Raw genomic sequence first — 13,340 nt, forward strand, 5'->3', positions numbered from 1 at the left:
GGGGAAAAAAGTATTTAGACAGCCACCAATTGTGCAAATTCTCCCACTGAGATGAGAGAGGCCTGTAATTGACATCATAGGTAGACAACAACTATGAGAGTCAAAATGAGAAAACAAACCCAGAAAATCACCTTGTCTGATTTGGCAAGATTTATTCTGCAAAATATGGTAGAAAATAAGTATTTGGTCACCTTAAAACATGCAAGATTTCTGGCTCTCACAGACCTGTAACTTCTTCTTTAAGAGTCTCCTCTTTCCTCCACTCATTACCTGTAGTAATGGTATCTGTTTGAACTTGATATCAGTATAAAAGACACCTGTCCACAACCTTAAACAGTCACACTCCAAACTCCACTATGGTGAAGACCAAAGAGCTGTCGAAACACACCAGAAACAAAATTGTAGCCCTGCACCAGGCTGGGAAGACTGAATCTACAATAGGCAAGCAGTTTGGTGTGATGAAATTGTGGGAGCAATAAGAAGAAAATGGAAGAAATACTAGACCACTGACAATCTCCCTTGATCTGGGGCTCCATGCAATGTCTCACCCCGTGGGGTCAAAATTATCACAAGAACGGTGAGCAAAAATCCCAGAACCACATGGGGGACCTAGTGAATGGCCTGCATAGAGCTAGGACCACCATAACAAAGGCTACCATCTGTAACATACTACACCACCAGGGACTCAGATCCTGCAGTACCGAAAAATACGGTACAAAATATTGAGATGAACTTTTGTTAATGACCAAATACTTATTTTCCACCATAATTTAAATAAATCTTGCCAAATCAGACAAGGTAATTTTCTGGATTTGTTTTGTCATCTGTTTTTTTTTTACATTTTGACTCTCATAATTGTGGTCTACCTATGATGTCAATTACAGGCCTCTCTCATCTTTTTAAGTGGGAGAAGTGGCACAATTGGTCGCTGACTAAATACTTTTTTCCCCACTGTATACTGCCACTCAATTCACGTTTTATCAGATAAACAGGAACATTGTGCTTATTAGTACTGAATGTGACTTGTGAAAAAAGCCCTTTAAGCTATTATTGCATACAAACTTTAAAGCCCTGTGAGCTATAGTTGCATAAAAACTCGAAGTAGTGAAAAACAAACTACAGTTTATTATTTCTAACCTGTAGATGGGGTTAACACAATGACTTGGGAAGATGCCTATTTTTCCAGTTACCAGTGAAACCCCACGAAGCCAGCCTTCCTGGAACTGCCCCAATACACGGACACCTTCTCCTTTTTGGAGGTCCATCTCATCTGGACCATGAGCTGTGTATGGATAAATAGCTACACACCTGTCATAGAGGTAATAAAGTGGAAATTTTGTCAAAATCATGGTACTAATCTTAATGTACATTTGAAACATGCAGCGGATCAAAAACTGCTATACTTATACAGCTTTATATTGATAGGGGATAAGTAGATTGCAGATGAGTTGATTAAGATTCTGAATTCACTAACATATTATGGAAACATGTCATTACTTCTAAATTTGAAAAAACAATTGCCTATGGTAAACATAGGGGTGCTTAAAGCCACACTGTCATCAGGTTTTGCTCAGTAAACTACTGACACTATCAGGTTGGTGTTGTTATACTAATTAAAATGATACCTGGGGTGATGAAATCCGTCTTGTGGTTGTTGTTTAATCTGTATTTGCAGTTTTCAGTTAAAGAGATTATTGTGCTATGTGGGGCCTGTGGAGGGGTCTTACAGTGGGTACGGAACGTATTCAGACCCCTTTCTCTACTCAGATCACATTAATGTACACTCTGCAACCCATCTTGACTGAAAAAAACAGAAATGTAGAAATTTTTGCAAATTTAATAAAAAAGAAAAACTGAAATATCACATGGTCATAAGTATTCAGACCCTTTGCTCAGACACTTATATTTAAGTCACATGCTGTCCATTTCCTTGTGATCCTCCTTGAGATGGTTCTACTCCTTCATTGGAGTCCAGCTGTGATTAATTAAACTGATAGGACTTGATTTGGAAAGGCACACACCTGTCTATATAAGAGCTCACAGCTCACAGTGCATGTCAGACCAAATGAGAATCATGAGGTCAAAGGAACTGGCCAAGGAGCTCAGAAACAGAATTGAGGCAAGGCACAGATATGGCCAAGGTTACAAAAGAATTTCTGCAGTACTCAAGGTCCCTAAGAGCACAGTGACCTCCATAATCCTTAAATGGAAGAAGTTTGGGACCACCAGAAGTCTTCCTAGACCTGGTCATTCAGCCAAGCTGAGAAATTGTGAGAGAAGAGCCTTGGTGAGAGAGGTAAATAAGAACCCCAAGATCACTGTGGCTGAGCTCCAGAGATGCAGTAGGGAGATGGGAGAAAATTCCACAAAGTCAACTATCACTGCAGCCCTCCACCAGTCAGGCCTTTATAGCAGAGTGGCCTGACAGAAGTTTCTCATCAGTGCAAGACATATGAAAGGCCGCATAGAGTTTGCTAAAAAAAAGACATGAAGGGCTCCCAGAATATGAGAAGTAAGATTCTCTGGTTGGATGAGACGAAGAGAGGCCTTTTTGATGATAATTATAAGCGGTATGTGTGGAAAAACCAGGCACTGCTCATCACCTACCCAAAACAAACCCAACAGTGAAACATGGTGGTGGCAGCATCGTGCTATGTTGGTGTTTTTCAGCTGCAGGGACAGGATGACTGGTTGTCATTGAAGGAAACATGAATGCGCCAAGTACAGAGATATCCTGGATGAAAACCTCTTCCACAGTGCTCTGGACCTCAGACTTGGCAATATGTTCACCTTCCAACAAGACAATGACTTTAAGCACACAGCTAAAATAACAAAGGAGTGGCTTCAGAACAACTCTGTGACCATTCTTGACTGGCTCAGCCAGAGCCCTGACCTAAACCCAATTGAGCATCTCTGGAGAGACCTGAAAATGGCTGTCTACCAGCGTTCACCATCCAACCTGACGGAACTGGAGAGGATCTGCAAGGAAGAATGGCAGAGGATCCCCAAATCCAAGTGTGAAAAACTTTTTGCATTATTCCCAAGAAGACCATGGCTGTACTAGCTCAGAAAAGTGCTTCTACTCAATACTGAGCAAAGGGTCTGAATACTTATGACCATGTGATATTTCAGGTTTTCTTTTTTAACCCCTTCCTCACCCGGGGTATTTTCGTTTTTTCGTTTTCCTTTTCACTCCCCTCCTTCCCAGAGGCATAACTTTTTTATTTTTCTATCAATATGGCCATGTGAGGGCTTATTTTTTGTGGGACGAGTTGTACTTTTGAATGACACCATTGTTTTTACCATGTCATGTACTAGAAAACAGGAAAAAAATTCCAAGCGCGGTGAAATTGCAAAAAAAGTGCAATCCTACACTGTTTTTTTGTTTGGCTTTTTTGCTAGGTTCACTGGATGCTAAAACTGACCTGCCATTATGATTCTCCAGGTCATTACAAGTTCATAGAAATCAAGCATGTCTAGGTTCTGTTTTATCTAAGTGGTAAAAAAAATTTCAAACATTTCTTTAAAAAAAAATTAAAAAAATAGTGCAATTTTCCGATACCCGTAGCGTCTCCATTTTTCGTGATCTCGGGTTGGGTGAGGGCTTATTTTTTGCCTGCCACGCTGACATTTTTAATGATACCATTTTGGTGCAGATATGTTCTTTTGATCGCCTGTTATTGCATCTTAATTTAATGTCGCGGCGACCAAAAAAACGTAATTCTGGCATTTTAATTTTTTCTCTCGCTACGCCGCTTAGTGATCAGGTTAATCCTTTTTATTATTGATAGATCGGGCGATTCTGTGTGATTTTTTTTATTGTTTTAATTTGAATGGGGCAAAAGGGGGGTGATTTAAACTTATATATTTTTTTATTTTTTCATATTTAAACTTTTTTTTTTACTTTTGCCATGCTTCAATAGCCTACATAGGAGGCTAGACGCTGGCATAGCCTGATCAGCTCTGCTACATAGGAGCGAAGCTCAGATCACTCCTATGTAGTAGAATTGCTGCATTGCTATGAGCGCCGACCACAGGGTGGCACTCACAGCAATTGGCATCAACAACCATAGAGATCTTCAATAGATCACGTGACGGGGGTCAGCGGTGCATGCATTTCCGGCCCGATGGCCGGAAGCGCTAGTTAAATGCTGCTGTCAGCATTTGACAGTGGCATTTAACTAGTTAATAGCGGCGGGTGAATTGCGATTCCACCCGCCGCTATTATGGGCACATGTCAGCTGTTCAAAACAGCTGACATGTCCCGGCTTTGATGCGGGCTCACCGCTGCGGCCCACATCAAAGCAGGGGATCTGACCTCGGACGTAGTATCCCGTCCAAGGTGAGAAAAGGGTTAATAAATTTGCAAAAATTACTACATTTCTGGTTTTTGTCAGTCAAGATGAGGCGCAAAGTGTACATTGATGAGAAAAAAAAAGAACTTTTTTGAGTTTACCAAATGGCTGCAGTGAAACAAAAAGTGAAAAATTTAAAGGGGTCTGAATACTTACCGTACTCAATGTATGTGGTGCTCTGCTGACATATGCATTTTTATGGGCTTGTGAGAGGTCACGATTCCTTCGGTGACCTGCCCCCTATTTGACACAATGCATATAATATTGTGGTCTTAGAAAAAAAATTACATTCAGCAAAGTGGCGCTAGTGCCTGCGCAGCAACATCTGTCTCTTATCAATAGCTGCTACTGCGCAAGAATCGGCACCATTTAGCTGCAACCACATTTTTGTTTCTCTAGCAAAATGGTGGTGGCTCTTGCATAGTAACATCGATTGGCAAGCGATAGATGCTACTGAGCAAGCACTGCCACCATTTTGGTGGGTATAAATGTTTTTTCAAGCACATGCATTTTCAGAGAAAGAGATTTGCAAATAGCCGGTGGTGATGATACTCTTGCAAATCATGTTGCTCATGTCCCCAGGGTTGTGATAACATGATTAGTGGGCTGACTAGTCTCGGGAAAACAATGCTCCTTCACTAGTCATCCACTAATTAGCATATCGTCCCCACAGTTGTTAAATTATTTTTTGGCATATATAGTAATCAATAAAACAATAAAATGGGCTTGATAGGAAGGGTATAAATACAGCAGTAAATACAATAAATACATGGTGGCAGCTCTGGGAGCCTGGGAAAGCTGTGGGTGTTTTGTAAAGGGAATTCAATGTCAATAAGATACTGATTTATCCTTTATTCACTCCTTCCTCTTCAAATATGGCAGAAGTATTACAAGAAAGTTGATACAAATATTGCAATTTGCCACAACAATGTAAGCGATAAATACACAAAAGTTTAATTTATACTTACATATTAGCCAGAATATTTTGATGAGAACTTGGGAATGCCATAAGTGAGGGTCCTGTTCCCTGTGGTCCAAGCGTAGCATAATAAAATGAGGCATTGACCTAAGGTTAGTAAACATGAACAATGTCATTTTTTTTAATCATTGATCAAGAGAGTGCTCAATGAATATATATGATATAAGATACACATTTTTTGACAGACACTTAAAGGAGTTTTACCCCAAAGTACATTTTAAATCAACAGATCTTGGAAAACAGAAAGTTTCACAATTGGATGTGTTAAAAAAAGGTTCCTGCGCTGAGATAATCTTATAAATGTGTCCCTGCTGTGTACTATGTAATGACTGTGTCTGACCATACAGGGACATGGTCTGATCATAGCACAATTCCTGGGTAGTGAAGGATGCAAAAAAAAGTATACAGACAGGACAGCAGGGGATCACAGCTGATTTTTCTGTCAGGTAAAGCATTTGCTGCTAGTCTTTAAAAATGTTTTACCTCACAGAAAGCAGTTTCTGCTTTCTACAAGGTAAAACATTTTTAAAAACTAGCAGCAAATGCTTTACCTGACAGAAAAATCAGCTGTGATGACTGTATACTTTTTTAGTTCCTCTCCTGCCCAGGAGATGTGGTATTATCAGACCATGTTCCCGCACGGTCAAACACGGCCATTACACAGTACACAGCAGGGGCACATTTATAAGATTATCTCAGCACAGGGACATTTAATTTAACACATCCAATAGTGGAACTTATTATTATTCCAATATCTGTTAATTAAATATACTTTGTTTTGGGGAAAACTCCTGAAAAGTTTTCCATAAATACACAAACAAAGTTGTAGTTACTTGTAAGGAGGCTATGACATAAGTATCTTTATGAGCTCTTTTAGAAGCCCCTTTCAATAGCTGCTCAGCTAAGATTCATACTCTATATTTAAATAGCCTGTGTAGGGGAATTACCACTGAGTCCAGGGTGGAGAGCAGAGAAGCTCAGACAGGGAAAGTCCCAAACATAAATATTGTTATACAGAGCTCAACATTCAGAGAACCGCTACATCAGCAGCAGAGAAAACAGTGTTTTTATAAAAACTACACTTAGAAGTTCAGTAAGTGACACATCGTTAGAATCATGATCTTTGTCCCTACACTATGCTACTTTCAAATTACACAGAAAAAACTGGTGACAGATTCCCTAAATTGATTAATAGTTCTGGTTGTTGATAGTGTTGGAGGTTGTGGAGGGGGGAGAAGAAAAGAAGAGTTCCTGATCTGCTTATTTCTACCTACAGCATTCTTCTGTACAATGTTATCATGTGTTCTATAATTATATGTTGTCTTGTAATCAGTGTGGGATGATTTACTGAAATCCTACAATTGTGGCTGTCTTTACAAGAAAAGTCCTGCAGCCCACAGAAGTATCTAAACTAGGCAAATACTGTAGTAAGTCCTTAAAAGACCTGTCAGCTCCTGTAATCCATCTGTTTTAGGAAATATTTGTATTTTTCTTCAAATAGCAACTTTGCTAAAATTATATATTACTCAACTGGTTGACGGGAATCATTGCTTTTCAACGTTGCCTGTAATGTCTATATGCCTAGAATACCAGATAGATGCCAGATTACCAGATGCTCTGAGTGCACAAATATGGAAACAATGTGCATCGGTAGCCCATATTTCGAGCATCAATGAGGGCCAATAGAAGTTTACCTGGACCAAGAGAGGAAGCTTAACTGGACCAAGAAAGGAAAATACTCTCTATATTTTTTTCCTCCTGAATTCCTATTATCTACAAAAGTTGCTAGGTGTTTCACCTGGAAATAAGGGCTTCTGTTGTGAATTTGGATTCTGGGCTCCCCCGGTGGCCGCTTGTGGAATTGGACTTGTCATCCTCTTTCCTGTTTCACCTGGTTCCATCAGTAGTGGGTGTCGCTATTTAAGCTCATTTCTCTGGTGGTTTCTTGCCGGTCAACAATGTTATCTGATGCCTCTCAGTGCTTGTTCCTGCTTCTAGACAACTGCTAGATAAGTTGGACTTTAGTCCATGTTTTGTTTTGCCTATTTGTTCCAGTTCACAGCTGAAGTTTTGTTACTGTGTCTGGAAAGCTCTCGTTGATCAGGGATTGCTACTCTGGCGTTATGAGTTAATGCCAGAGTTTAAGGTAATCTCTGGATGGTGTTTTGTTAGTGTTTTTCTGCTGACCATGAAAGTATACTATCTGTCTTCTGCTATCTAGTAAGCGGACCTCAAATTTGCTAAGACTATTTTCCTGCTGCGTTTGTTGTTTCATCTGAACTCACCGTCATTATTTGTGGGGGGCTACTGTCTTCTTTGGAATATTTCTCTAGAGGTGAGCCAGGTCTTATATTTCCCTCTGCTAGCTATTTAGGTCTTAGGCCAGAGCTGGGCATCTAGCTATAAATAGGAAATGCTACCTGGCTATTTCTAGTTGCGCGGCAGGCTTAGTTCATGGTCAGTATAGTTCCATCTTCCGAGAGCTTGTCCCTCTATAGGCTTGCTATGATCTCTGCCTGCAGAGATCATGACAGTTTGACCGGCCCGTAAAGTGTTAAAGACCCAGGTTGAGAAAGGAGAGTTATAAGAAGTCTGCTGGAATTTTTTTTTTTTTTTTTTTTTCCTCCAGTCTGCCTTGCTGCAGTCTTTTTTCTCTCTCTCCTCCTAATCTCTGTATGGCTCTGTGTGCACCTGACAATAATGGATCTCCAGAGTGTAACTGCGGGTTTGAATAATCTCATCACGACAGTACAAAATTTACAAGATTTTGTGGTACATGCTCCGGTATCTGAGCCGAGAATTCCTTTGCCGGAGTTCTTCACAGGGAATAGAGCTAGCTTCCAGAATTTCCGAAATAATTGTAAGCTTTATTTGTCCCTGAAGTCTCGTTCAGCTGGAGACCCTGCTCAGCAGGTTAGGATTGTGATTTCCTTGCTCAGGGGTGACCCTCAAGATTGGGCCTTCTCATTGCCAGCAGGGGATCCTGCGTTACGCGATGTGGATGCGTTTTTTCTGGCCTTGGGCTTGCTTTATGAGGAACCTCATTTGGAACTTCAGGCAGAAAAAACTTTGATGGCACTATCTCAGGGGCAAGACGAAGCTGAAGTTTTCTGCCAAAAATTCCGTAAATGGTCTGTGCTTACTCAGTGGAATGAGTGCGCCTTGGCGGCAACTTTCAGAGAAGGTCTCTCTGATGCCGTTAAGGATGTTATGGTGGGGTTCCCTGTGCCTGCAGGTCTGAATGAGTCCATGACAATGGCTATTCAGATTGATAGGCGTCTGCGGGAGCGCAAACCGGTGCACCATCTGGCGGTGTCTATGGAAAAGACGCCAGAAAGTATGCAGTGTGATAGAATTCTGTCCAGGAGCGAGCGACAGAATTTTAGACGGAAGAATGGATTGTGTTTCTATTGTGGGGATTCTACTCATGTTATATCAGCATGCTCTAGGCGTACAAAGAAGCTTGATAAGTCTGTTTCCATTGGCACCATTCAGTCTAAGTTTATTTTGTCTGTAACCCTGATTTGCTCTTTGTCATCCATTGCCACGGACGCCTATGTTGACTCTGGCGCCGCTCTGAGTCTTATGGATTGGTCCTTTGCCAATCGTTGTGGTTTTGATTTAGAGCCTTTGGAGACTCTTATTCCTCTGAAGGGGATTGACTCCACCCCATTGGCTAATAATAAACCACAATACTGGACACAAGTAACCATGCGTATCAATCCGGATCACCAGGAGATTATTCGTTTCCTGGTGCTGTATAATTTACATGACGATTTGGTACTGGGATTGCCATGGTTGCAGTCTCACAACCCAGTCTTGGACTGGAGAGCAATGTCTGTGTTGAGCTGGGGATGTAAGGGTATTCATGGGGACTTACCTTTGGTTTCTATTTCGTCGTCCATTCCCTCTGAAGTCCCGGAGTTCCTCTCTGATTATCAAGACGTCTTTGACGAACCCAAGCTTGGGTCGTTACCTCCGCACCGTGAGTGCGATTGTGCCATAGATTTGATACCGGGTTGTAAATATCCAAAGGGTCGTTTGTTTAATCTGTCTGTGCCGGAACATGCTGCTATGCGGGAATATATAAAGGAGTCTTTGGAAAAGGGACATATTCGTCCATCTTCTTCTCCCTTGGGAGCTGGGTTTTTCTTTGTCTCAAAAAAAGACGGCTCTTTGAGACCATGTATTGATTATCGGCTTCTGAATAAGATCACTGTTAAGTATCAATACCCATTGCCATTGCTTACTGATTTGTTTGCTCGTATAGAGGGTGCTAAGTGGTTCTCTAAAATTGATCTTCGTGGGGCGTATAATTTGGTGCGGATCAGACAGGGGGATGAGTGGAAGACCGCATTTAATACGCCCGAGGGCCACTTTGAGTATTTGGTCATGCCTTTTGGTCTTTCTAATGCCCCTTCAGTTTTCCAGTCTTTTATGCATGATATTTTCCGCGATTTTCTGGATAAATTTATGATAATATATCTGGATGATATTCTGATTTTTTCTGATGACTGGGACTCTCATGTCCAGCAGGTCAGGAGAGTTTTTCAGGTTCTGCGGTCTAATTCTTTATGTGTGAAGGGGTCTAAGTGCGTTTTTGGGGTCCAGAAAATTTCCTTTTTGGGGTATATTTTTTCTCCCTCTTCCATTGAGATGGATCCCGTCAAGGTGCAAGCTATTTGTGACTGGACTCAGCCCTCCTCTCTTAAGGGTCTTCAGAGATTTTTGGGCTTTGCCAACTTTTACCGCCGATTTATTGCTGGTTTTTCGGATGTCGTTAAACCACTGACTGATTTGACCAGACAAGGCGCTGATGTTGCTAATTGGTCCCCTCATGCTGTAGAGGCCTTTCAGGAGCTTAAGCGCCGTTTTGCCTCTGCCCCTGTGCTGCGTCAGCCTGATGTGAATCTGCCTTTTCAGGTTGAGGTTGACGCTTCGGAGATCGGAGCTGGGGCAGTGTTGTCGCAGAAAGGTTCCGACTGCTCCGTCATTAGGCCTTGTGCCTTCTTTTCTCGCAAATTTTCGCCCGCAGAGCGGAATTATGATGTTGGGAATCGGGAGCTTTTGGCCATGAAGTGGGCGTTTGAGGAGTGGCGCCATTGGCTCGAGGGGGCTAGGCATCAGGTGGTGGTATTGACTGACCACAAAAATTTAATTTATCTTGAGACTGCCAGACGCCTGAATCCTAGACAGGCGCGCTGGTCTTTATTTTTTTCTCGCTTTAATTTTGTGGTGTCATACCTACCGGGTTCTAAGAATGTTAAGGCAGATGCCCTTTCTAGGAGTTTTGACCCGGACTCTCCTGGTAATTCTGAACCCACAGGTATCCTTAGGGAGGGAGTAATTTTGTCGGCCGTTTCTCCTGATCTGCGGCGGTCCTTGCAAGAGTTTCAGGCGGATAGACCGGATCGTTGTCCGCCTGATAGACTGTTTGTTCCGGATGATTGGACCAGCAGAGTCATCTCTGAGGTACATTCTTCTGCATTGGCAGGTCATCCCGGAATTTTTGGTACCAGGGATTTGGTGGCAAGATCCTTCTGGTGGCCTTCCCTGTCACGAGATGTGCGAGTCTTTGTGCAGTCATGTGACGTTTGTGCTCGGGCCAAGTCTTGTAGTTCTCGGGCTAGCGGACTGCTGTTGCCCTTGCCTATTCCTAAGAGGCCTTGGACACACATCTCGATGGATTTTATTTCAGATCTGCCTGTTTCCCAGAAGATGTCTGTCATCTGGGTGGTCTGTGACCGTTTCTCTAAAATGGTCCATTTGGTTCCTCTGCCCAAGTTGCCTTCTTCTTCTGAGTTGGTTCCTCTGTTTTTTCAGAATGTTGTCCGATTGCACGGTATTCCTGAGAATATTGTTTCTGACAGAGGTACCCAATTTGTGTCTAGATTTTGGCGGGCATTCTGTGCTAGGATGGGCATAGATTTGTCTTTTTCATCTGCTTTTCACCCTCAGACTAATGGCCAGACCGAGCGGACTAATCAGACCCTGGAGACATATCTGAGGTGTTTTGTCTCTGCTGACCAGGATGATTGGGTTGCTTTTTTGCCATTGGCAGAGTTCGCCCTCAATAATCGGGCCAGCTCTTCCACCTTGGTGTCCCCGTTTTTTTGTAATTCGGGGTTTCACCCTCGATTTTCCTCCGGTCAGGTGGAATCCTCGGATTGTCCTGGAGTGGATGCGGTGGTGGAGAGATTGCATCACATCTGGGGGCAGGTTATGGACAATTTGAAGTTGTCCCAGGAGAAGACTCAGCGTTTTGCCAACCGTCATCGTCGTGTTGGTTCTCGGCTTTGTGTTGGAGATTTGGTGTGGTTGTCTTCTCGTTTTGTCCCTATGAGGGTCTCTTCTCCTAAGTTTAAACCTCGGTTCATCGGCCCTTATAGAATATTGGAGATTCTTAATCCTGTTTCTTTCCGTTTGGACCTCCCTGCGTCCTTTTCCATTCATAACGTTTTTCATCGGTCGTTATTGCGCAGGTATGAGGTACCTGTTGTACCTTCAGTTGAGCCTCCTGCTCCGGTGTTGGTTGAGGGTGAGTTGGAGTACGTTGTGGAGAAGATTTTGGACTCTCGTGTTTCCAGACGGAGACTCCAGTATCTGGTCAACTGGAAGGGTTACGGCCAGGAGGATAATTCTTGGGTCAATGCATCTGATGTTCATGCTTCTGATCTTGTTCGTGCCTTCCATAGGGCTCATCCTGGTCGCCCTGGTGGATCTGGTGAGGGTTCGGTGCCCCCTCCTTGAGGGGGGGGTACTGTTGTGAATTTGGATTCTGGGCTCCCCCGGTGGCCGCTTGTGGAATTGGACTTGTCATCCTCTTTCCTGTTTCACCTGGTTCCATCAGTAGTGGGTGTCGCTATTTAAGCTCATTTCTCTGGTGGTTTCTTGCCGGTCAACAATGTTATCTGATGCCTCTCAGTGCTTGTTCCTGCTTCTAGACAACTGCTAGATAAGTTGGACTTTAGTCCATGTTTTGTTTTGCCTATTTGTTCCAGTTCACAGCTGAAGTTTTGTTACTGTGTCTGGAAAGCTCTCGTTGATCAGGGATTGCTACTCTGGCGTTATGAGTTAATGCCAGAGTTTAAGGTAATCTCTGGATGGTGTTTTGTTAGTGTTTTTCTGCTGACCATGAAAGTATACTATCTGTCTTCTGCTATCTAGTAAGCGGACCTCAAATTTGCTAAGACTATTTTCCTGCTGCGTTTGTTGTTTCATCTGAACTCACCGTCATTATTTGTGGGGGGCTACTGTCTTCTTTGGAATATTTCTCTAGAGGTGAGCCAGGTCTTATATTTCCCTCTGCTAGCTATTTAGGTCTTAGGCCAGAGCTGGGCATCTAGCTATAAATAGGAAATGCTACCTGGCTATTTCTAGTTGCGCGGCAGGCTTAGTTCATGGTCAGTATAGTTCCATCTTCCGAGAGCTTGTCCCTCTATAGGCTTGCTATGATCTCTGCCTGCAGAGATCATGACAGGCTTCATATGGCTTTAGACAGCTTCACATGTATATCACATTGTTTTATTATCAAATGATAACTTTATCACATTATGTAAACAAAATAACGGTCTACATGTTTCACTGTAGGGATGGTGTTCTTAAGGTGATGAGCTGTGTCGGCTTGACGCCAGACATAGCTTTTACCTCAGTGGCCAAAATTAAATTTTGGTCTCATCTGACCACAGTACCTTCCTCCATACATTTGAGGTGTCTCCCACCTGTCTTTTGGCAAACTCAAAATGAGCCTTACAATTTTTGTTTTCCGGTTGTACAAATGACATGAAAAAGCAATGGAGGAAAAAACCTGTATAATGACGGCTATATTTTCTTCTGGGCAGCCTACACTTTTAGCTTGGAAGATCGAAGATGTAAACGATGATTTTTACTCAACAAGGCCGCATCCAGGAGGCATATAGGTATGGCTAATTTTACATGTATACAACCTGTATGCCTATATCATTAGCTCAAAAACCTCAAAAGGGGACAGATCCCCTTTAAGTAGC

The 13,340-nt window shown here is 42.5% G+C and overlaps 1 protein-coding gene across 3 annotated transcripts in view; it reads right to left on the reverse strand.

The window, feature by feature from the left end:
* Positions 1-13,340, reverse strand: part of SH3RF2 (SH3 domain containing ring finger 2) — a 197,189-nt gene that overhangs the window by 51,564 nt on the left and 132,285 nt on the right. For all 3 annotated transcript variants that reach the window (XR_013215826.1, XM_077265834.1, XM_077265833.1), the window contains exons 6-7: positions 5,324-5,421; positions 1,138-1,308 (exon numbers count right to left, since the gene is read on the reverse strand). Coding sequence is in view for 2 of the 3 variants with exons in the window: in XM_077265834.1 (XP_077121949.1) it covers positions 1,138-1,308; positions 5,324-5,421 (269 nt within the window). In the remaining variant the exon portion in view is untranslated. The remainder of the gene's footprint in view (positions 1-1,137; positions 1,309-5,323; positions 5,422-13,340) is intronic.

The sequence above is a fragment of the Ranitomeya variabilis genome, chromosome 5, assembly GCF_051348905.1.
Source record: "Ranitomeya variabilis isolate aRanVar5 chromosome 5, aRanVar5.hap1, whole genome shotgun sequence".
NCBI classification, from domain to species: domain Eukaryota; kingdom Metazoa; phylum Chordata; class Amphibia; order Anura; family Dendrobatidae; genus Ranitomeya; species Ranitomeya variabilis.